This window comes from Sus scrofa, chromosome 5 (genome assembly GCF_054392235.1).
Source record: "Sus scrofa isolate SSC_HxYL_T2T_F1_AM1 chromosome 5, Sscrofa_HxYL_maternal_Yorkshire_Landrace_v2.0, whole genome shotgun sequence".
NCBI lineage: Eukaryota > Metazoa > Chordata > Mammalia > Artiodactyla > Suidae > Sus > Sus scrofa.
Window position 1 is genome coordinate 79393915 of NC_139387.1, and position 24535 is coordinate 79418449.

Sequence of the window (24535 nt, forward strand, 5' to 3'; positions counted from 1 at the left end):
ACTGAATCATTAGCCAAATACTAGTTTGTTGATTTCACCAGCATCTTTTTGTTTCATGACTAATTTCACCTACTAGTAAATTCATGGAAGATAACAAGTGATTAAATAAAACCAAACTATATTGATTAGAGAATTAGGGTGAAAAAGACAGTTGGATTATTTGGGTATTTTAAAGGAACTATTTATGTGAAGCAATAGTTCCTTTAAAGCCCATTCTTGACTGGGCTTTTCCAAGATTCCAATTAAACTACCTTCCATTTTTTTAATGCACCACTTCCTGAGAAAATCAGATCACAGTATATTTTCTTACTTCACATTAGTTTATCGCAATCTTGCTGCTACTGAGTTCACGCTTCCAAGGAAATACTGGTTCTGTTTTTGGCAGATTTAGGTTTGGTTCCTGTCTCTACCCCTAAGCTTCATATGATAATGGAGTAAATTCCAATATATCACAAAAATTCTATTTTCATTAGTCTTTTCAAGATGGCCACCACATGGTTAGTATTCAATAAATATCTTCCGATTTTCTGGCTCTCTCATCCCTCCCAAGTCTTAAGAGAGATTCTTACCACTACTTCAGAGAGTGAAAGGAAACCATCATGTAGAAACTTCCCTAATTTTCTTCCCTATGGTCCCCCCAAAATTTAGTACTTCGATTTACCTCTTACTTTCTGTCTCATTTGGGAGAAGTGTTTTTCCTGCCAGTCAGGCTAATCCCTCCAGTTGCTCTGGCTCCATCCTTTTTGATTCCTTTCGGCATGTGATATATCACTTTTTCCTTTCTTTTCTGAATCTTAAAATCTTCCTACATGCCTTTCATGTATTCTTTTGTAGTCAATGAAAACAATCTTGAATAATCAAAATGACTTCTTATTTGCTGAATACAAAGGATATTTTCAGGCTTGATCCTGTGCAAACTTTGACACTGTTGATCTCATCTGTTTCTTTTGAACTCTATCTTTTTTCCTAATTTTTCTGACTCCTTCTGCCTCTTTTCATTGCCTCCTTGCCTGGTCAACAAATTCTATGCAGTATCCTCTATCAGATCTTTCTCCTAATATTCATTTCTAATCTTTTTCTAAGTATTCTTATTCATTTACAACTTTTTCAATAATAACCCTATGTGGATGATTCTAAATTCACATCTCCAAAATTTTTTCCTGGGGTAGGTCTTTAACTCTATCTACATCCTGGGCTTGCCACACAGAAGGTTCTCAAGGATTTCAGTTTGAAATATGACAAACACACCTGTTAGTGCCTCTCTAAACATCCTCTTCTGGTGTTCTTGATCTCATTTAGCAACATTGTCATATACTTCATTTATCAGTAAGTCAGGGCAGGATTTTTCATCATCAGCTCCTCTCTACTGTCATCCTCAGGACAGCGATTCCAAGGGTCCTCATTTAGTAGATAAGCACTTGAGAAGTTTGAGGAAAATGTGGAACCCAGAGATAGTGACTCAGCACACCTAGGATGTGACCCAGGGATCTATAACTTCAGTGAGCATCCCAGGTGATTCTGCTGGGTTTTTACCTTGAGTAAGCATTGATACAAGGGGCATTCCTGTTGATTCTGCTTCTAAAAGGCAGCTTGGATCTCTTCCTCCTTTCTGCTCTCACTGTGACCATGCCCTAGATCATACCTTCACCTATTTTTCTGAATTTACAAAGCACCCTCCCTTAGATCTCTTTTGTATTTTTCCATCCTTTAAAATGCCAACAAGAAACCAAAGGTAAGATTCATGCTATTTCTCTTCTTAAAGCCTATTGGTAGTTACCCACTGAGGAAATTAGTCTCAAAATATTTAATATCATGGTTTCAAGCCTCCTAGATTGTAAGTGCAAGCTCATCTTCCCCACTACATAAATATCAATATCGTTTTAATTCTTAGGTCTTTTATAATTCCCACACACTTCTGATACTGTATTATAATATGCTATTTCTTTAACCTGAACTGATCTGTTTCATATGCCCTCTTTGCCTGAAATTCCCTTGGTCCCTACATACTTACAACAAATATCCTTGGCTACCACCCTTACTGGGCATTTATTTTTATTTTGACTTACATCTCAACTACTTGTGTATCTGTTGGTCTCTCTAATGTTATACAGTGTAAAGTACACACATATGTTGTGGTCTTAAACAGTGTACTTAGCCTTCCTGGGTGAATTTCTTCCATTATAAGGTTGAGGGAATAATACATATTTCAGTACAGATAGGCTAAATAAGTGTTGTCATTGATGAGCACAGACATGCTTAAACAAAGATTTTTCTTTTCTTCTCTCCTCTCTTTTCAAATTGTTTCTTTGTTTTCATCTCTAGGACAATACTTTCTTCCTTACTTCTCTTTCCTTGCCTCGCCTCTTTTTTTTCCTCTCTCTTCTCTTATCTCTCATTTCTTTTCTTCTCTTTTTTCTTGATTCCCATATAGTACCTGGAACAATGTTTAACACATATTTGATGCTCCCTAAAGAACTGAATTGTCCAGTGATGTTTAACACATTTGTTCTTTAACTGAGTTGTCCAGTGAGTTGGATCACATCAGTTACACAGTTGTCAGAATGAGTCAATATGATTGAAAGTGCTTAATAAAATTTATATTGTATGAATACCATGCAAAAACAAACAAATCAATACACTGTGATGTGATTAGATAATTTCCAGACATCTATTTTGAAGCAATTCTAATTCTGTACAAATCACAATGTTGCAAAACACTACTCTGCTTACTGCTGATATTTTTGTTTTATTTTGTTTTCCTTTTGTAATTAGGAACAACAAAACCATATCCTGCTGATATTGTAGTTCAATTCAAGGACATATATGCATTGATGGGCCAAAATGTTACTTTAGAGTGTTTTGCACTTGGCAAGTAAGTAGACTCACAGTTTTCCTTAATGTATATAGAACTGCATTAAATTTTATATTGTTTTAGGAAGGAAATGTTGTAAATGTTTAGTTATATATATAGATCAATTGCCTTTTAAGTGCTGTGCTAGTAGCTCTTGTTACCTCCTATTTAAAGTCCTGTTCCTGATATCCGGTGGCGGAAGGTCCTGGAACCAATGCCAAGCACGGCTGAGATCAGCACCTCTGGAGCTGTCCTCAAGATCTTCAATATTCAGCTAGAAGATGAGGGCACATATGAATGCGAGGCTGAGAACATTAGAGGAAAGGATAAACACCAGGCAAGAATTTATGTTCAAGGTAGATATATTGTTTTAATCCTCCATGCATTTAATATATATATTTTTTCGCCACCCCATGTCATATGGAGTTCCTGGACCAGGAATCAGAATCAGATCTGAGTCGCAGTTGCTGGATCCTCAACCTACTGTGCTGGACTGAGGATCGAACCCACACCCGTGCTCCCAAGATACCACCAATCCCATCACACCACAGCAGGAACTCCTAATCAATATCTTTTTAAAAGCACCCATTTTCATACTTTAAAAAACCTAGTATAAAATGATGAATAGTTTAAAATTGTCTACTAAATCACAATATGAGTCTAGAAGTTATGAATTCATGCCACTGGTATCATAGGAACACCAATGAATCAATAGTAGTGTTCTGGATAATTTTCAGAAAATATAATTGATATAGCTTACTGCCTTTCTTCACGTTCTCTTTTTTTATTTGTAGAAGAACCTGTTCATTATGACTTAGCTTAAGCCAGTGATTCACAAACTTTAGCATGTTTTACACTCACGTGGAGGGCTTATTGAAAACACAAATTGCTGGTTCCCATCCTCAGAGTTTCTGAATTAGAAGGTCTGTGGGGGGCTCACGTATTTGTATTTCTAACAAATTCCTGGGAGATGCTGATGTTACTGATTCAGGAGTCACACTTATTTTTCCAAAATTTTTCTTGGATGCAATATTTTTTGGCACAAATGTTTGACTCTCATATGTTAAGCTTATATTTGGAGGAGAGAATGTTGTTTCTCCGTCAGTGCTTGAAATTTTTCGTGCTGAAATCATCCTTAACTTTTTCAACAATGTGAAATTCACGGGTCACATTTGAATAAATATCTAAGGCTTCAACAAGATTATTCATTGACAGGGCACATATACACTGAATGTATATTCAGAGGCAGACATTAGGCTAGGAGCAGGAAGAGTCAGATAATGGAAATATTCTGTCCTTGAGAAATTCATACTATAGCCATCCCACATACAAAACCCTCAAATTTATACAAGTGTACAGAGTCAAATACATGTTAACCCCCATGTGTAAAATTATAAAGAAAATTATGAGAGTGCAATACAGAAAATTACAAATTATATTGATAAAGCACATGGCAAAGAGGTACCTTAGCCTCATCAAAAAGACGGGTGACAGAAAAAACTGGAGATGATGCCTCAGCTGTACTGGGATACCAGAATGCTGAAAAGGTACTGTGGCCAGATCAAGACCAACTCCCACTCCCATCCCCCAGACTTGGCATCCGATGACCTAGCACGTGTATGCAGCCTCAACACAACCATATCATGAAGTCCACTATGATTACAGTCACTTTGTCTTCACCCTGAGCATTTCCTTTGCCTTAAGGGAGTTCCTGTTGTCAATGAGTTAGGAATCTGACATAGTGTCCATGAGGATGTGGATTCGATCCCTGGCCTCACTCAGTGGGTTAAGGATCTGGCATTGCTACAAGCTGTGGGGTAGGTGGTAGATGTGGCTTGGATCCTGCGCTGCTGTTCTGGTGACATAGGCTGGCAGCTACAGTCCAAAAAGAAAATAAAAAGAGAGAAAGAGAGAGAAAAATTGTCATCATTTTCCTTAAGAAGCCCTTAGACCCCAGAGCCTCCCGAGGGCCTGTACTTTAATACCCACACGACTCTGCATTCATCCCACTTAGTCTCTATCTCCTTTTTATTCCCAGCTTCTGAAATCCTCATACTATGCTTGCTAGAAAAATAGTCCATTGTCATCAGAATCCCTTATATTCTCAACTTCTGCTTTGAACATTCTCTTTGTTCTCTTACTCTGAAACTTGGCTTTCCCTTAAAGAGTTTGCCCTGTAGACCTGTCAAGCAGTGGCTGATTTTTCTTTCACAGCCCTCATCCTCAGGTATGATCTATAATCACTTGGTCTTCATTGCGATTGATAGACTATCTTTCCTTTCTTTTAATCAGCCAGTTTTCAATCTTATGTCAGGTCAGTCTCTCCTCGTCGAACTAAGGTTTTCACTATTGGCAGCTGTCACTAACTACAGCTCTTCTCCAGACTTCATTCTTGATGATATAAAATCATGTCTATCACAATAATTTTTCTGATAGTTTGGCCCCTAGGTTCCTCTGAACTCTTCTCCAAAGATCTTGTCCTACAACCTACCTCAGCAAGCCACTCCCAAGGCTGTGCTTCAGACCTTATTGTTAACAAAAGTGCAGTCCCTTTATGGTAAGTTTCAGCATTTCACTCTCTGATCACCACTTTTCAAGCTTCAACATCCAGATTCCTACAATCTGTTGAACCTACCAGCAACCTACCAGCAGTTAACCTTACTCTGTTTTAACTTTCTCTCATTTCCCCTAATCCTGCCCATTTCTTTCCTAAATCTGTGGTCAATTATTATCTATCATTCCCCTGAACACCTTCTCAGATCACTTTGCCACTTTCCACCTTGTCTTACTACCATGGCAAAGGCCAATCCTGGAAAAATCTAGCTCTTTGCCTTAGTGCCAGAACAAGGAACTAGAAGGTGAGTTGCAATGAATACTATCAGGCTAGTTAGCCCATTTTAAATTAATACTCACCAACTTTAAATGGCCTCTAATGTTGCCTGGCGACCAGATTTTATTTCTGCAGGTCCTCTTACTCTCTGTCTCTCATAGATGACCATTTCATACCTTCATGATTTCCTTCAAACCCACAACACCTCCTCCTTCAGCCTTCCTCTCAGCTTGGCCTCCCATTCCACAGAGAAATGGTAGTAAGTAAATTAGAATTTTCACAAGCTCCCACTTCACATTACCTAACACTACATCTCCACCAATATCTCTTTTCACTCTATATTCAGCTGCTCTCTGAGGTCAACACCTCCACTGTATACTGTGTTCTACCCCTCTTAGTTATTTAGGAATATTCCTTCACTAGTTCCCCCTTCCTGAAGCATAAGAAATTTCTTTTTTCTTTTCACTGGGTCATTCCTATCAGTATATAGCAGCTTTTGTTTCTTCCTCCCTTAAAATCCTCTCTTGACCTCTGGCTACTGCCCCCACTTCTCTTTTACCAATTTCCCCCCAAAGTAATAAAAATCTTATCAGATTTATCTATAATTAAAAATATATATTTCTCCATTTTTCCTTATCACTTAAGTGCACTCTGTTTTAATTTTCATCCCTGCTTCACCACTAAAGGTTTTCTTTTCGCTATCTTGAATGACTTGCATATCACTAAAGTTTATGGTCGATTCTCAGTCGTCTTTTACCTGGTTGAACATCAAGTTGCCTCAGTTGATTCCTCCTTCCTCCACAATTCACTTTCCATACTTGGCGTCTGGAACCCACACTCTGTAAATGTTCTTGTAAACCATCTTCACTCCCCTTTGCTGCTTCCTCCTCACTACAGCCTCTTCTAACCATGGGAGCGACCTGGGTTTGGTCTTTGAATTGGGTTTGGTCTCTGAACCTCTTCTCTGTTTCTCACTTTATGATCCCGTTCATGGTCATGGCTTTAAATATACTGTTTTAAAAAGGTAAACGATTTATGTGATCTGAAGAGAAACCAGAGTTTTGTTTTGTTTTGTTTTGTTTTGTTTTGACTACGCCTGCATCATGCAGTAGTTCCCAGGTCAGGGATGGAACCTGCGCCACAGCTATAACCAGAGCCACAGCAGGGATAATGCCAGATGCTTAACCTGCTGAGCCAGGAGGAAACTCTAAATATACCTTAAATCCTGAAAACGCTGACCCAGACATTGACCTTGAACTCCAGACTAGTATATCCAACACTCCAACAATATTCACTTAATATATAATATATCAAGTATACATAGGTGGCCTCCTGAGGCGTGGAAATTTTGGTTGGTCTCCTTAAATTTAAGGTGCACTATCCACCACTTTTCTAGAGATTCTGGATCTGTTTTTATTCAACAGATCTATAGGTTTGATTAAGAAACCTATACTCCAGGTTATGAATTGGATTTCTGAACTGTTTACGATCTTAATTACTTAGAAGAATCAAGGTGACAGGGCAGATATTTACAGGAGGCCATTTAAGAGAACCGTTTTTTCTTCTTTACTAATGAGGCATTCTAAGTTTTAACTTTTGGTCTCATTAAACAACCAGAAGTTTACGTAATTAAACCATGTACTGTTTAAGTCCATATATGGACTGTTTTAAGCTGATTCAATTATTTATTCTTTTCATTATATTTGTTAATGTGACATCTCTGTGTCACCTGTGTAAGATCAAGGTAGAAGAGGTGCTGACATTCCTGTTTTATGCTTTACCAAGATTGTATACCAAGATTATGTTATCATTAACATACTCACCAATATTCAATTTTAAAAATTATCTACATGTATTAACAGAAAAAATGTAATAAGTAAAAATTCTAAGTCAGATTATATGTACTATAAATATATATACATGTGCTTAAATGTATTAAACTATATACATATTTTGATTGGTTTAGGGAGGTCATAAAAATGTATAGTGTGCTCTTTATTTGTACACATTAAATCCTTTCTACAAGATATTTATATTACTTTTGTCATACTGGAATACTATAAAATTTATTTTCAAAGAAATTTAAATAAAATATTACCCTCCACTCAGGATTCTTTCCTCCTCTTTCTTTATTTTATATTACTCTATTTACACACATTTATTTGGATTAATTAATTTAAATACTCAAATAGTTGACAACTGTTCATTTGCTTCTTATCTAGAAATACTTGGTAGGGGGAATTCCTAGCATTTTTTCATTTTCCTAGTATTTTTGTTTAGCTATCAGTAGATCAGATCAAATGATGAGGCTAAGATCAATTTCACTCAAGCATGAATTTCCACAATCAATGCTGCTATATGCACTTTTTAATATTGACATGGTATTTAAGTGATCAAGTCATTTTTCCATTCCCACAGTGAGCTATTAGAGTGGCCTCTACTTGAAGGTTCCAGCAAAAGGAAGATAATATATACCTGTAGGAGTGGGAAAAAATTGCCTCTTTATCCAGAAAAAAAAAAAAAAAGAGACAGTGTCATAATAAATTAAATCATAATTCTTTAAAACCTTAAATATCATTTTGAAAGATTTATGTTATAAGAAAAAGATCAATTATTTTCATGCTATTCATGAATTAACTTTCCAGTAAAACATGGTTCACAAATAGAAAAACAGTTCTGAATTGAATTACAGTTACCACATGCTGTAATAGTGTCAGATAGAGTTTACTTGCAGACCTGTAGAAATACAATTTCAATGGCTCTACCCTTGATCTTGGGACACACAGAATAGCTGTTCTCCAGAAGAAGGTCAACTAAGTGTAGTATTTGTCCTCTTGAGATGATGATGAATGTGGGGGCTTGCATCTGACACCAATGATGTTCTCTATTTTTTAGCATTTCCTGAGTGGGTAGAACACATCAATGACACAGAGGTGGATATAGGCAGTGATCTCTACTGGCCTTGTGTGGCCACAGGGAAGCCCATCCCTACAATCCGATGGCTGAAGAATGGATATTCGGTGAGTGTGTTCAAGAGCTTTGTGGTCCTTAAGCCCATGTTCAGGAAACATTTCTGGGTGACTTGGGATAAAGTTAGCAAGAATGTCAGTAGAGTAAGGGCATCTAGGCCCTAAAATAGGAAAGTTTCCTTTAAAAAAAAAAAAAGTGAACATAAAGTATCTGTTTTCAGTTTAAACAATTTTCTATAATCTTATGTCTACCTTCTCTCTTTCTCTCCTCATTGTTTCCTTTGTTCCACTTTCCCCCTCTTCCTATGCATCCATCTCCACTACCTGATATTATCCTCTTTTTCTTGCCACTGTTTCCCTGACCCCCACAGAAACAGAGGTAAGAGCAGCGAAGGTCCTACCTTTAGCCCTGGGGACAAGTAGCAGCAGTGGGGTCCTTCTCTACCTTCCCACTGTAATCTCCCAGCTGGGCCAAGAGGGGAAAAGGTGGACTCTCTGCTCTGTAGGATGAATAGAACCAGAGCCACTGGGCATGGTAAGTGGGTTTTATTTCCCCATGCCATGAAAATCCCTCTTCACTCAGCTTAATTAAGAGTGGGGGCAAAAATAATGCAACTAAATAAATGAAAGACAGCCAAGCCCAAACCGACATGAAAGTGTTTCTATTAAACTTTATCATGGAAATGTGTTTTACTTTGTGTTCTTTCCAGTATCATAGAGGGGAACTGAGACTGTATGACGTGACTTTTGAAAATGCTGGCATGTACCAGTGCATAGCTGAAAACACACACGGAGCTATTTATGCAAATGCGGAATTGAAGATCTTGGGTCAGTATCATTTCTGGTTTCTGTTAATAGTCAGCAAGAAAGCACCACATTAAAATGATCCTCGGGTATCTATAGATTATATTTGATTTCTCATGACTTTCTTGGATTAAAAGTTTCTTGAATTGGAAGTTAAAATGTTCTAAAATGTGGTTTTAAAGAGAATATTTTTTTTACATTTATTAAAGAATGGTAAATTTTAAATTTGAGGCAACATGGAGTATAAAGGTTTAAAAAACTTTTTTTTTTTTAATGGTAAAGCAAACTTTACACATGCCAATTTTTACAAATCTGGTTCTCTCCTACGTGTGGACAGCTAACCACTGCCGGGACCGTCGCACAGTGCGGCTTGACGCTTCCTTATCGCACGTGAGCAGCCTCAGATGAGTCTTAAGCATTTGCTAGCTTTAGCAGCCTCTGGGTCTCATTCCCTACACTAAATGCTGGTACCGAAAACTTTCAGGGCATTCCTCAAGTCCCTTGCCCCAACCCAACTCCTCCTTTCTTGTTACTTTTTTACTTCTTCATGAAAATTGAAAACCATTGAAATAAAATATTTCAACTTCTCATCTCTTATTTAAAACCATCTGGATTTTTACTACACTTGTCCCTCTGATACTCTTTATTCAGAGAACAATGAATCTGTCCTATTTCCAAAAATAGTCCCATTATCTCTTAATGGATATCTTCTTTCATGTGTGTATGAGGGTGTGTGCAAGTGGATGTGTGTGTGTACGTGTGCACATGTTCCTTTGTGCTATGCATGCATGGGTGTATCTCTCCAGTCACCTCCCCTTCCAATCATGTTTTGCTCTTTAATTCTTCGTCTTTGATGGCTCCATGCTCTGATGCTTCTCAGATTATTTCTTCTTGATTGCATTCATTTTCTCGCTTTCACCCCGCCGGCCCACTGCTCAGTTGGAAATCTTGCACTCTGCCAGAATTTCATTCCTCTGCTTGCATTCTCTTTTCTTCCTCATTCTTTCACATATTCTATATTATTATTCCTGGACTATTGTTATTTTTAATTTTTTATAAAAACCCTTGATATCTTCATCTTCTCCCATTAACTCTCTCTTGATTTATATCTGCGGCCCAGAATTGTATCCTCAGCTTCAAGCTTATTATAAAAGTTTTCAGTAGAACTGGGCATCTAGGTAACTTCACAGATATCTGAAACTTAGCTTGACTGAAACTGAACTCATTATTTCTCACTCACAACCACGTTTTCTCTTCCTGAAGTATTTGCTGTTCTAAAGAATGACTCAATCCACGACATCCTTTCCCATATTACATCTATTAAATTTCTCGTTTTTACCTGATAAACCTCTCTGAGACTTTTTACATTCTTATTTTCATTACAACTGCTTTAATTAAAGTCTTATTATATCATGTCCTTTTCAGGTCATTTGAGGTCACTGTCACCAGGTTTAGTCATATTGTAAGTAATGAATCCAGGTAGGCAGGCTTTCTCTGCGAGAGATGTTTACTGGAAAGATAGCGCGATGTCTCCATGCAACCTATTTTATTCTTGCTACACCAAAAGGGATATTCCTTAACACATTGGTAACACTACAGATTGACTGACTATAGAAGAACAATAAAGGCAGTGAGATAATTATAAGTATTAAAGTAATTACCTTCAAAAAGAGAGTTGAGGATTTTTTTTTTTCTTTTGTCTTTAGGGCCACACCTGCAGCATACGGAAGTTGCCAGGCTAGGGGTCAAATTGGAGCTGTAGCTGCCGGCATACACCACAGCTGCAGCAATGCAGGATCAGAGCCACATCTGTGACCTACACACAGGTCATGGCAACACTGGATCCTTGACCCACTGAACAAGGCCAGTGATCAAACCCGTGTCCTCATGTCCACTTGTTGAATTCATTACCCCTGAGCCACAACAGGAACTCCAAGGCTTTCTTCATTTTAACTTTTCCTGATCTTACTATAATGCCAGGGATGATACTCCATTTCTCCCCCCTAAAGTCAAAACTCTTTGCTAATATATTTAATCTAGTTTCTTTGGAAATCAAGCAAATGTTTAGTCTTAGGCTTCATACCATATCACCTTGTTATGAAGTACAATAAAATCATTTTGACTCAGAGAATATGTAAGTTGCAATTCTTTCTCAAATGTAAACTTTTTTGTTTTCTGTTAAATTTTTTGTTAATTGTTATATATTACGAGAGAATATGAAAATAATTCTCATAATTCAACAGCTCAGACTGAAAGACCTCTCTGTCTTTAAGCCTAAAATCTTTCCATCATTTAGTGTCTACTAATGTAGTAATTAGGAAACTGTTTTGAGGATTTTCAGACTGAAATCAGTTCCTGGGCATCTTTATATTTGTCTCAATCTATTTTTGTTTATTATCTTTAGAATAGTGTTTCTCTCTCTTCTTTCCTGAGTTATCTAGTTAACTCATTTATTCATCTACCAAATGATTAATGAGTACTTACTCTAACCCAGATACTAGTCTGTAATAGGCTCAATAAAGAACAAAAGATAAATTTAGACTTTAAAAATATAATCCTGGAGTTCCCGTCGTGGCGCAATGGTTAACGAATCCGACTAGGAACCATGAGGTTGCGGGTTCGGTCCCTGCCCTTGCTCAGTGGGTTAACGATCCGGCGTTGCTGTGAGCTGTGGTGTAGGTTGCAGACGCGGTTTGGATCCCGCGTTGCTGTGGCTCTGGCGTAGGCCGGTGGCTACAGCTCCGATTCGACCCCAGCCTGGGAACCTCCATATGCCGCGGGAGCGGCCCAAAGAAATAGCATAAAGACAAAATAATAATAATAATAATAATCCTATTAAAATTTCTCTCTCAGTTTATAAACAGTGTATCAACCATGATATTTATTGAACCTATATAAAATACCACACACTGTTAGGTGTGTAACGTAGGTTGGTTGGTTATTATTTATTGCCAATTACAAAAACTCAGACTGAAAAAAAAGGGGGGATAACCTAAATCCTTCCTATAAAAGTGTGTTCCTCAGAGCTTGTTAGAAGTGCTGAATATCAGGCCACCCCAGACCAACTGAATCAGCATTTTATCAAGATCCTCAGATGACCCTGATGCATGGACAATATCTGAGGATCATGAGACTAGATGATGAAGAGTCAAGACCTAGACAGGTATACTTAGGACTAGAAAAGGCTCCAGAAAGGATAGTTACAAATGATTGGAGTATGTAGAAATGGAAAGATGGAATCCTACTGGAGTCTGCAAAATGACAGATTGAGAAATGAGCTAGATGTGGGGATACTAAAAGTTAGAGCATATCATCAAGGCAGGAACCTTTTATGAGACTCTAGAGCCTGTTTTCATAATTATTGTTCTGTACGTTGAGGTAACGATGTCTACAGGCACATCACTTACCCCTCAGTTAATTGAAAACTTCATTCCTATAGTTGTTTGTAGCTTGGTCCTGAAGGCAAGGGGCTCTCTGTTTATTAAGGCATTCCATAGTGTCTGCACATTGTCGGCGCTCAATAAATGTTTGTATAATGAAGGAGGAGTCATATTACTTACTAGAAAGTGTGTGCTTGCAAATCAGATGGAACTAGATCCAAATATGAATCACACCTGATAACTTACTGCATGTTACACTTTTGGCAAATTCTATAATCTTAATAACAGTTCTCTCATTTGTAAGCTGGGGACAGTTCATTCAAAGTGTGGTTAAGAGTACCAATTATGAATGCGTGTCAGTTTCAATAATGGTGCTCAATTTTCTCCAGCCTTTCACTTAATTTCCCTTGTGCAGTTGAGACAAGACAACTGAATTAGATGTTATCTTCAAGGTGAATATGCATAGCGCATTTGGTTGCAACTAAAATTTATAATAATTACTCAGTTATCATCAAGAATTGTACCTTTAAAATGAGTGAATTTTATGATAAGTAAAATATACCTCAATAAAGTTATTAAATAAAATTTTAAAAGTAATAGTATGAGGTATCGAACGTCTTTGGTCATAACTTAAGAAATTACTATTTGGTGAGATTAATCTTTTCTATTGATTATTAATCAAAAAGCAGTATAAGATGCTATAGTACAGAAGAAATTTTCATTTTTTTAGCAAAAAAGAAAAAATAATAATTTATTTCCATTTAGCTTTGGCTCCAACTTTTGAAATGAATCCTATGAAGAAAAAGATCCTGGCTGCTAAAGGAGGAAGAGTTATAATTGAATGCAAACCTAAGGCTGCACCTAAGCCCAAATTTTTATGGAGTAAAGGCACAGAGCGGCTTGTCAATAGCAGCAGGTCAGTCCAGAAACTAGAAATACAATTGCAGTTCAGTATTTTGGAAAGTTTACTTTGTAGAGAATTTGTTTTCATATTCATGGTATGCGATCTTCTAATTTTTCTCTGCAGAAGATATCACAATTCTAAGGTGAACAGATATACTCACCTATCACTGTCAGTATCTATTATAATCAGAGTTCAGTGTTTAGACTTCTACAATTTATAAGGAATTTTAAAAAATTGACGCTCAGAGGTTTGTGATAAATTGCCCAAGACCACAAAAATATTTAGCAATGGGAAATAATAGGATCTCTCTAACTTTTTTTTTTTTAACCCCATAGCCATTAATATTTGATTTAATTTTATGCAGTTAGTTATGAAATATTTCAGTAGGGAAATTTCAGATTTCAAGGTACAAATCACCTCTTCCCATCTTCTGAAGTAAACAGGAACTTCTGATCTTCCTAACCATCTATCAATGTTATGGTGGCTTTGGGATAAAACATAAAGTGTATGATTTGCATAGATTATTAATAAAAACTATACTGAGTGGTTTCTATTAGTTTCCTACAAAAAGTTATGGCTATGTTGAATGGGAAAGTATCGGGAGAATAGAATCGGCTTAGGAAATAGGAGAAATGGGATGTAAACTTTGGGGCTCAGGAAATGTTTCAGGCAATGTGTGCAGCATGTGCAAAGGTCCTAAGTCAGAGAGCAGAGGGTGATAAGGAATGTAAGAACTGCAATCAAAATGACTCTCCTGAGGGAGTTCCTGTCATGGCTCAGCAGTAATGAACCTGACTAGAATCTGCGAGGATGTGGATTTGATCCCTGACCTTGGTCAGTGGGTTAAGGATCCCGTGTTGCTATGAGCTATGGTGTAGGTCACAGATGTGGCTTGGACCTTGCATTGCTGTGGCTGTGGTGTAGGCCAGCAGCTGCAGCTCCGATTCAGCCTCTAGCCTGGGAACTTAAATAAGCTGCAGGTGCAGCCCTAAAAAGAAAAAACAAAAACAAAAACAAAAAACAAAATAAAACTCTCCTGAGAGGAAAATGGAGAAGAGTTTTAAGCTATGACACATAGTATGTAAGGTCATCAATAACAATATTTTTTGTGCTAAGGCACTTGGGCTTCATCTAAGAGTAATGGAAATCTGTCTGAAGGTGCAAATAAGGGAGGATAAAAGTAGTTTTTGCCTTTAAAAAATATTCTGGTAAAAGTATGAAAGATAAATCTTCTTTACGATAATCCAAAAAAGAATGTAAGATAGGTATTATCATCTCTCTTTTGATGTACTAAATTTAGCTTGGAAGGTTCAAGTCGCCTTCTGATCAGATATCAGTAATCTCCAAACCGAAACTTGAACTTGTGCCATGTTGATAAGGAATGAACACGTGACAACACCCTTCTCTTCCTAGGATAATCACTGTGTTTCAAACAGAGATGGAGTGGGGGAGGGAGATTGCAGGGACAGCAATTGCTTCTCTGAACACATGAACTTTATAGTGAATATGTTCGACTAAGAGTTTTTGAGACTTTCACAAGATGAAGACTCAATGTTAAAGGAAGGGTCAATCTGGCAATGTGGGGTTGAAACTTTAGCAGGTCGTCACTGAGCGATGCAGACCATGATCAGAAGGCCGTTCCATTTGCAGGTATTCACTACTGTGCCAGCCTGTGGCACGACATTTCCTACTGGCCCCACCCTCAGCGCTCTCTCCTTAATGAATTTTTTTTGCTCGATTCAGATGAAAAATAATGTTATAGACTTCTGCTACCAAGGGTTTCTCAGAACTATGCTTCATGGACTTGTTTTTCTGGAATATCAACATGTATTCAAAAAAAGAAAAGAGAGGTCTAGCTCCTAAAATGCTGCTACTTTAGTCCTGTCTTAGTATTAAAGTTTTTGAGTCAAATTGTATGACTTCTTAATGAAAAAGTCTATAAATCTAATTTTTGCTCACTATGTTACTGCACTATCTCAGATTAAGTATCTCTTTATTATAGATATAGTATTCATATAAAATTAAGTTTTCTATGTTATAAAATAGTATATGTAAAGAAAAGTTAAACTAATAAATTACTTTTCGAGAAAAATTTATGTTGAAAAATAATATTCAAGGAGTAACTGAATAACTAGCTTAGGTAATAATATAATTACCAAAAAATGGTTTCATATTACTGTTATCTCCGTGCCTGGTTATTGGCTTGTAAACTGGCTAAAGCAGTATTTGCAATCAGTAGAGAGGAGATAAAAATCTTGATAAGTTGCAATTAAGATATCCATTGTAGGATTTTATTTAAGGCTGGAATGACATGCATTCTCCAGCAGAATTTCTTTGTAGTTTTTCATTTATATCCAATAGATTGCTGTCAGTTCTAAAATGAACTTTATCTGAGCCATTTATGTGAGACTCTATCCAGGATTCTTTTCTACTTGAGTCGATTACTTTAACCATGAACAAATAAGATGGAGGTTATACTGGAATAATTTTGACAACATAAGTGATTAATTTATAAAAACCAGATGGTTCCTGACTTGTTTGACTATTTGTCTATATTATATCTGAGAATAAGTGTAAGATTCTGAGAGTTTAATCTATATTGACTTGAGAATATGGACCATTATTACAAAAAAATTAAGTTCCCCAAATACTCTTATTGAAATTAATTTTAATGTCATGGAGGAAGTACCCAAAAGTGTAGGTGAGATGAATGGTCAAGATCGTATGTCTTTTAAAGATTTTAAAGATCAGTTGAGAGCTAGTATATGTGAGAAAACTAACAATATACTGTGGATGCTAGAAAGATTAGTTGTTGCTATTGTTGCTTCCATTGCAAATTGATGATAATTTTTATGCTTTACTTGCAGGATAATTAAATAGGTGTGGGGTGGAAATTTAGCTAAGGACTTACATTGGCTTAGGGAGAAAAAAATGAGGCCCATTAATGTCAGGACTGAGTTAATATGAATTTTAGGAGAAGCAGATGCCAATTCAGGATTACTTATGCAAGAAATTTGTTAATGGCAATGCCTAGAAGGGAAAACGGAAGACTCGGGGTGGGGGTTTGGAGAGCCATCTAAGATTCAGGTCTGAGTCCAGATGAAGGAGTGAGAGAAGGAAGAAAGGCTGGGTGGAAATGGACTGCAGTGTAGACCTAAGAGAGTATGGAAAGCCCACTGGAGAAGCTCCAGCTGAAAATGCCCATTGGAAGATTCTGATGTCCATCTGGACTATGCCTGCCTTAATATTCCTCCTGGGCTCAGTCATGGGCTAGGAGCAGCTTGTGGAAGGTGTGGCCTTGGCTAGAACACAGCGATTTTATTTATTTTAAAAAATTTTTTTATTTCCCTAATACATTTTTTTTCCTACAGTACACCATGGTGACCCAGTTACACAAAAATTTATACATTCTTTTTTCTCACATTACCTGTTCCATCATAAGTGACTAGACAGAGTTCCCAGTGCTACACAGCAGGATCCCCTTGCTAATCCATCCCAAAGGCAACATTCTTCATCTATTTACCCCAAGCTCCCAGTCCCTCCCACTCCCTCCCCTTCCCCCTTGGCAACCACAAGTCTATTCTCCAGGTCCATGATTTTCTTTTCTTTGGAAAGTTTCCTTTGTGCCATATATTAGATTCCAGATATAAATGATATCATATGGTATTTGCCTTTCTCTTTCTGACTTATTTCACTCAGGATGAGAATCTCTAGGTCCATCCATGTTGCTGCAAATGGCATTATTTTGTGTTTTTTTATGGCCAAGTAGTATTCCATTGTGTAATATTCCAAGTAGTATTCCATCTTCCTAATCCAATCATCTATCAGTGGACATTTGGGTTGTTTCCATGTCTTGGCTATTGTGAATAGAGCTGCAATGAACATGCGGGTGCATGTGTCTTTTTTAAGAAAAGTTTTGTCCAGATATATGCCCAGGAGAACAGTATGGAGGTACCTTAGAAAACAAATTGTTAAATTGTCCAGGACCTAAAAGTGCAAATCAAGGACTATGGCTCTTACTGTGCACGGGATGGAAAAATCACTGGAGGGTTTTGAGCTGTAGAGTGACATCAGTGAGCTAAAGAGTGACATGGTATTACCTATGTGATGGATGTCTTCGTGTTTGGCTGACATGTGGGGAAGGAGACTATTTAGGGTAGCAGTTAGAGATTACCGCCATAGTCCAAGAAAAAGATGAAGGTGGTTTTCCAAAACAACTTGTCAATGCTAGGAAAGAACACTCTAAACAATGGCTGAAACGTTTCCTCTTAAAAACTTCTCTACCAAGTAATTTATATGAAATGTTAATGATGCAGAGGTGTTAGTGTTTTTAATCTGAGACATAGAAATGATATCTTTCATTCAATTAATTTTATGAAGTATGTATTTCTTTCATTTCAATAGAATACTCATCTGGGAAGATGGCAGCTTGGAAATCAATAATATTACAAGGAATGACGGGGGTACCTATACATGCTTTGTAGAAAATAATAAAGGGAAGGCTAATAGCACTGGGACTCTTGTTATCACAGGTGAGAAACCATTTGATTAATTTTGCCTTTTTAAAAGTTTGACAATGCTTCACAATGCTTAATTTCTAATGTACTATAAGACATGTGACTCACACTAAGCTTATAAGACAATCCTCCTATAGATTTTTCCATTTCAAGAGCCTGGGCAAATCTTTTGTTCCATGAAATTGTCCCTGGGAATTTAAATTTGAAAACAACTTATTCCATTTCACAGAATTTCAAACAGTATTGATTTTTATTATTTTAATGACCAGATAATATGGTGTCTCGTATTTTTGGAACTGTGTTTTACTCTTTTGTTTAAACATGAATAGATCCCACACGAATTATATTGGCCCCCATTAATGCTGATATCACTGTTGGAGAAAATGCCACCATGCAGTGTGCTGCTTCCTTTGACCCTGCCCTGGATCTGACGTTTGTTTGGTCCTTCAATGGCTATGTGATTGACTTCAACAAAGAGAACATTCACTACCAGCGGAATTTTATGGTAGGTGTTTTATTTGTCATTTCTCATCCCTGTGACCCCCATGTGTCTGCATTGCAACTTCTATCACTATAATCATATACATGAGACTGAAAAACAGGCAAAAGTTTTTTCCTGGGTCGCCTTATGTTAGTTGTAATATTTCTGAACCTTTCTAAAACTGGCTAGCCCTGAGGATTTTGGTAGCAATGTTAATAAATATTCATTTGAGCTTTAGGCCCATTTACTCTTGATTACAGTAAAATTTTATATTAATGTGTACTCCGCATAGGTTCTAAGTGCCTTCACATTCATTTCAAGTGAGATAAGAGCATAGAACGTATCCTTTGTTATAGTGGTGACTCTAAGGCATTTATTTTATTCTCTGATGGTAAGAAATAGACAAAATATGTATGTGGGAGGGTGTGGAGAATCCATGTGATTTTTAAAAGGTTTAAATGGATGTATTTTAAGAATAGGAAAGCATACATAATGCAAGTCCTAAAATGAAGCCTAGTGATGTACTTGTAGAAAAATAAAGAAAGGAGAAGAAAAAAACTGGGAAGCAACGGAGGACTAACAATTTGCATAGGAATACGCTTGGGGTGTTGATAGAGCTGCCTAAATTACAGTGTACTTTAAAGGGCAAATTGATCACTGCTCCTGTCAGTCTGTTCTTAGAAAGGCAATCATTTAGGAGCCTAAAGACCTATTTGGAACATATGCTTAATTAAGAAAATTTTAATTTTAATTTTAGAAGTCAATTATTACTAAAAGTCTATATTAACTCAGAATAGTTAAGATTTTTCAAGTGCTATTATGAAATCTGAAGATTGATATGTACCTATAATAATAGTATGCTTTCAAACTGTCTAACTCTTTAAAAAAATATCTTCTAGAACTTTCCACTTTAAAAAGCCAAAAAGCATGCTTTTAGTGAGGTTAATACTGATTTTAATAGGATGGAAACATTTATTACTAAATATTTTATTAGATTTATAAAACAACTATCAATACACTATCAATGTTTATGCCTTTTGTTTGTTAGCTGTAATACCGGTTTCTTTCTTTTTAATCTAACAGAGCTAGTTATAACTGTACATCTACAATGAACTGACAGTGTGTTTTCATTTCTAAACTACACTTACACTTTAAAACATAACAAATGGGGATTTGGAGAGAACTATTTTAACATTATATCATATGATATTTTCTCTTGTATGTCTATGTCTATTTTGAAGTTCTTAAACATAAGAATGCCCAATATTAGTAAATTGGATCCCAGTGTCTTTAAGAATTTGTTCAAATTTTATTCTGTTTTGTGAGAAAAGCAAATACCATTCAGTTTTTACTCATTTTAAGGAAAAAAAGTGACTTAACATCTTATTTTTAAAAAGTAGACTTTCAAACTGCTTAGTTCCTTGGAGTTGTATACAGAATAGTTTCTAAAATGCAATAAGCCTAGTTTATACAAGTAGTTACTTATAGTGGTAGTGAAGGTTATAATAATAGATTTGGGAATATAAATTACCCTAAATTAAGCGGACACTTCATCTTGTGGCGCCTCTTTGTTTTCTTTAAAGTAGTTACACTGTGTTGATTGATGTCAATAAATATTCCCAAAAAAAGGAATTAAGAAAGGAAGGTGGGAGGGAGGGGAGGAGGGAGGAAGAGAAGGAAGGAGCGAGGGATGAAGAAAGAAAGAGAGAGGTGGGGTGTGGGAGGAGAGGAAGATGGAGAAAGAAAGAGATAGCATGGGTTGAAGAGAAAAATAAAGAAATAACTGAAATATTAATGAAGAAATAAATGTGAAATTGGATCGTAATAATGTAAAAGACTTTGGTCATCACTTACTGTACTTCTCCTTTTGGTGGACAATAACCACAGAGGTTCATGTTGCTGTTCTTCAGTGAAGCCAGGGCAGAACCCAGCTGCAGGCCCATGCTCTGGCTTCACCTCCCCAGTTTCAGCTTCATTCCACCAAATAAGGAGCATAAAAATGATCTGCGGCAGAAACATACTCACTGGCTAAACATACAACTTAAATAAGTAGAAATATCAAGTGCACATTTCCAGTACTTGGCAGATGGACAAGTCAAGATAATTCTCTAAAAATTTAGAAAACCCAGATAAGAAATTTCTTTTAAAATGCATTGAACCTAATTCTGTCTTTTGAATATAAGAAAGACCAATAAAGCTTTCCCTTGCATCTTCCTTCTTTTAAAGCAAACTTCAAAGTCAGGCCTCGCTGCTAAAGGTACCACAAAAATTTGAGTAGAACCCTATATGTCTTTGATTTATCTTTTGGAAGACAGTCTTAATGGGTAGTAATTATTTCTTGGGTCACTAATAGACCACTCTTAGAAGGAAGGACTCTTCCAACTTAAAGCCCAGTGAATGAAAACATAACAGGTATAGCAGGGACTGGGGACAGCAAATGCAAAAAAAGGAACACTGCTGACTGCTTTCGTTCATTATTCAAATTATACTATATGATTTTTCTTGTTTTTTTAAATCATGGTTTGATATTTTATTTAATTCTGACAAGATTTCTATTATTGAATATCACTTAGTTGTTTAAAAATGTAGTTCCTAGGAGGAATAGTGATAGGCACTAGGGTGAATAGAGCACTGAATAAGGGGTTCTCTGGTGGCTTAGCGGTGAAGTATTCGACATTGTCACTGCTATGGCTCCAGTTACTGCTGTGGTGAGGGTTCTGTCCCTGACCTGGGAACTTCTACATGCTGTGCATGCAGCCAGAAAAAGAAAAAAACAAACAAAAAATGCTAAATAAGACAAACACATGCACTGATCCAAAATAAAAGAGCTACACTATGAGTTTAAAATTCAGATATGAATATTTTGATAGCTGTCAGAGTTAACAAAACTGATGTTATTATTATTGTATTTTAATAATTTAAATTACTAAAAGTTAACATCTGAAGCTTTAATTCATGAAGAATATAGACAACAAGATTTAAACATTTAAGTTTAAGAAACTAAGCTTATATTTTCCAATTTGCTTCCAATAACATATTAATATTTAATAATCAAACATGCTTTGATTTGAACTTGCTGTTCTTGATTTTGGCCACCATGTGGCAACCTTGCATAAGGTTTCAAATTTCACAGCATGGCCTATTTGAGACTCAAAGCTTTATGAAATTAAATATGTTTTCTTATATCTAAAATTTATGATTTAAAATTCTTTCCAATTATAGTCATATAATTATCAGGAAAAAAGTAACTGCATTTTTGAAGATGTGTATTTCTTTTAGGAATTTATAGTGATCTATAAAATTTAAATATTTAAATATATTTCTATTACGTTTATGATCTCGCTTTATTATTAATTAATTTTAAAATGTAGCTATTAATTTTTAAGCTCTAAGCAAACACTTAATGCTGATTATAGAAAAATATTAAATTAAATACTAATTTACCTGTTATATAATTTATTCTTTCACTTAATAAATATTCACTGAGTGTTATATATGTTATTAATCAGGGCCAGGAAATGTTTCATTTGAACTTGAATTTATGCACTGATATTTTATATATATAAGAATTACAAATTGAATAAATTTAGAGCTTTGATATAATAAGCTTGTGAGCAGTTTATATGGCCTTCTGTCATTCTGTGGCAATTTCTTCTTTCATTCTGTGGTATTACATGGCAAATACATAAATTTTTCAAGTACAACTAAAAAATGGTTTATAATTTGATTTTCTAATTCAATAGCTACTTACCCTCTTAAAATATACAAAAGCAAAGTAATTTTACTTCCAATTTAATGTATAATCCCTTTTGTTCTAGAAAGGACTTGAGACTATCTACCAAAAAAATAGGTATTTGTGGGAATTCCTACTGTGGCTCAGAGGGTTATGAACCTATTAGTATGTACAAGGATGCAGGTTCAATGTCCTGGCCTTGCTCAGTGGGTTGGGGATCCAGCATTGCCATAATCTGTGGTGTAGGTCACAGATGCAGCTTGGATCCCATGTTGCTATGGTGTAGGCTGGTAGCTGCAACTCCAATTTGACCCCTAGCCTGGGAATTTCCATGTGCTGTAGGAGTGGCCCTAAAAATAAATAAATAAATAAATATTTAAATAAATACATATATAATTTTTAAAAATATGTATTTGTAATACATCATGCCTTTGCCACATGATAACTAATCTGTAGACATTTTCTTTTTCAAGAGCTTCCTAACTTTGGACATCCAGTTTGCATCATTTTCCTTCAACTATTTGACAATTCTCCCTGTCAGAACCATTATCTTAGTTAACCATGTGAGTTTCTTAAACTTTCTTATGGTTATTGCCACTGTAACAGCTTTTTTGTGATTACAAATAAATGTTAAAATTGTAATTCAGCAAGATTCTGCATACCTGTTTTGAATTCATAAATACCACATGAATTGTTCAGGGGCTTTGCCACAACCAGATCTCTGGGCTCCATTTTTCATTTCTTATTCTGTGACTCTGAGTCAGCGATTAAACCTCTCTGAGCTTCAGATTTCACCCTCTGTAAAATTTTATTAGTAATTCACTTACTGGTTACTTCATTGGCTTTGCAGTACTGGTTACTTCATAGTATTTTGTCATGTTTCAAGGAGAGAATGCTATAAAGTGCTTGGCACAAGATCTGGCAGATTGAAAGTAGTTATTACTAATACCCTTTATAATAGAGCAATCATCCTCCATCGAGAATGCCAGAACCTTTTGCCAGATAATTTTCTTCTGGTTACAGATCTCATTTTTCATGATTTATTTTTTGCACTGCTTGCTGTACTGGGTAGTTCATCTGGGATAAAAGATTCTAGCTATTTCCTTGATGAGGACCATGGAGAGTTATTAATGGTCAACATATTATTGAATGCTTGATGTTTGGTCAGCACTGGGTTAAATGCTTTTCATGTATTTCTCAGTTGATCTTCATAGAAATCCTTTAGGGAGCACATTTTATTGTGGTTTTCTCAATTTGAGAGTGAAGGAACCAGCATTTGAAAGGCTAAGTTGTCCAAGGTCGTATAACTTGCAAGTGGCAGAGAGAGGATTTGAAACCAAAGTGGTCTGATTGTAGACCCTGGGTCTTCACCACTTCAGTTGTTAATCCATGTGTTACTACTCATGTCCGTGTTTATTTAAATAATCTCCCTCCCATTATTTGAAACACTGTAAGATGGTGCTAGTCAGCTTATAACTTATTCTATAATCTTGTGTTCACTCAAAACTTTCCAAATCACCTTATTCTCCCTACACTATTAGCAACCTTTACCTTACATTGTAAATCAAGTCTACAGAGTTTCAGGTAGTCTAACTATAAAGTTCTAGGCAGTTCTTAATGATCTCCTTTAGTAGTAGGTTTTATGTGTGTCTGCAGGTATGTAGGCATGCATTTGTTCTGACTATGTAGACAGCATTGAAAACAAAAGAGGACAGATTTCTTTCCCTAGGCTAAGAGAAAATATTAATTCTACTTGAACATGTCACAAAAATGTGTTTAAATTTGAAACATATATATTCCATACTAGAAGATGTTATGAATTTGGACAGATATTTTGCTTCTGCACATGCCAAAAAAAAAAAAAAAAAAAAGAGAGAGAGAGAGAGACAGAGACAAAGACAGAGAGAAAGAAACAATAATAAAACAGACATCATTTTTTCCCCCAGTTTTATTGGTTCTCTGTCATTGTTGAACAAGAAGGGAAGATTGGCAAGGGTTATGGAGCAAAAGGTTAGAGAAGAAAAGGAGGGTTAGAAACCAAGCAAGCACAGTGAGGTGGCATAAGC

At 36.1% G+C, this 24535-nt stretch overlaps 1 protein-coding gene across 4 annotated transcripts in view; it reads left to right on the top strand.

Moving 5' to 3' along the window:
• CNTN1 (contactin 1) overlaps positions 1-24535 on the top strand; it is a 327378-nt gene that overhangs the window by 200366 nt on the left and 102477 nt on the right. For all 4 annotated transcript variants that reach the window (XM_003355617.6, XM_013997945.3, XM_021092536.2 and 1 more), the window contains 7 exons: positions 2773-2872; positions 3026-3207; positions 8577-8701; positions 9361-9478; positions 13600-13750; positions 18143-18270; positions 18585-18760. In XM_003355617.6, the coding sequence (XP_003355665.3) occupies positions 2773-2872; positions 3026-3207; positions 8577-8701; positions 9361-9478; positions 13600-13750; positions 18143-18270; positions 18585-18760 (980 nt within the window). The remainder of the gene's footprint in view (positions 1-2772; positions 2873-3025; positions 3208-8576; positions 8702-9360; positions 9479-13599; positions 13751-18142; positions 18271-18584; positions 18761-24535) is intronic.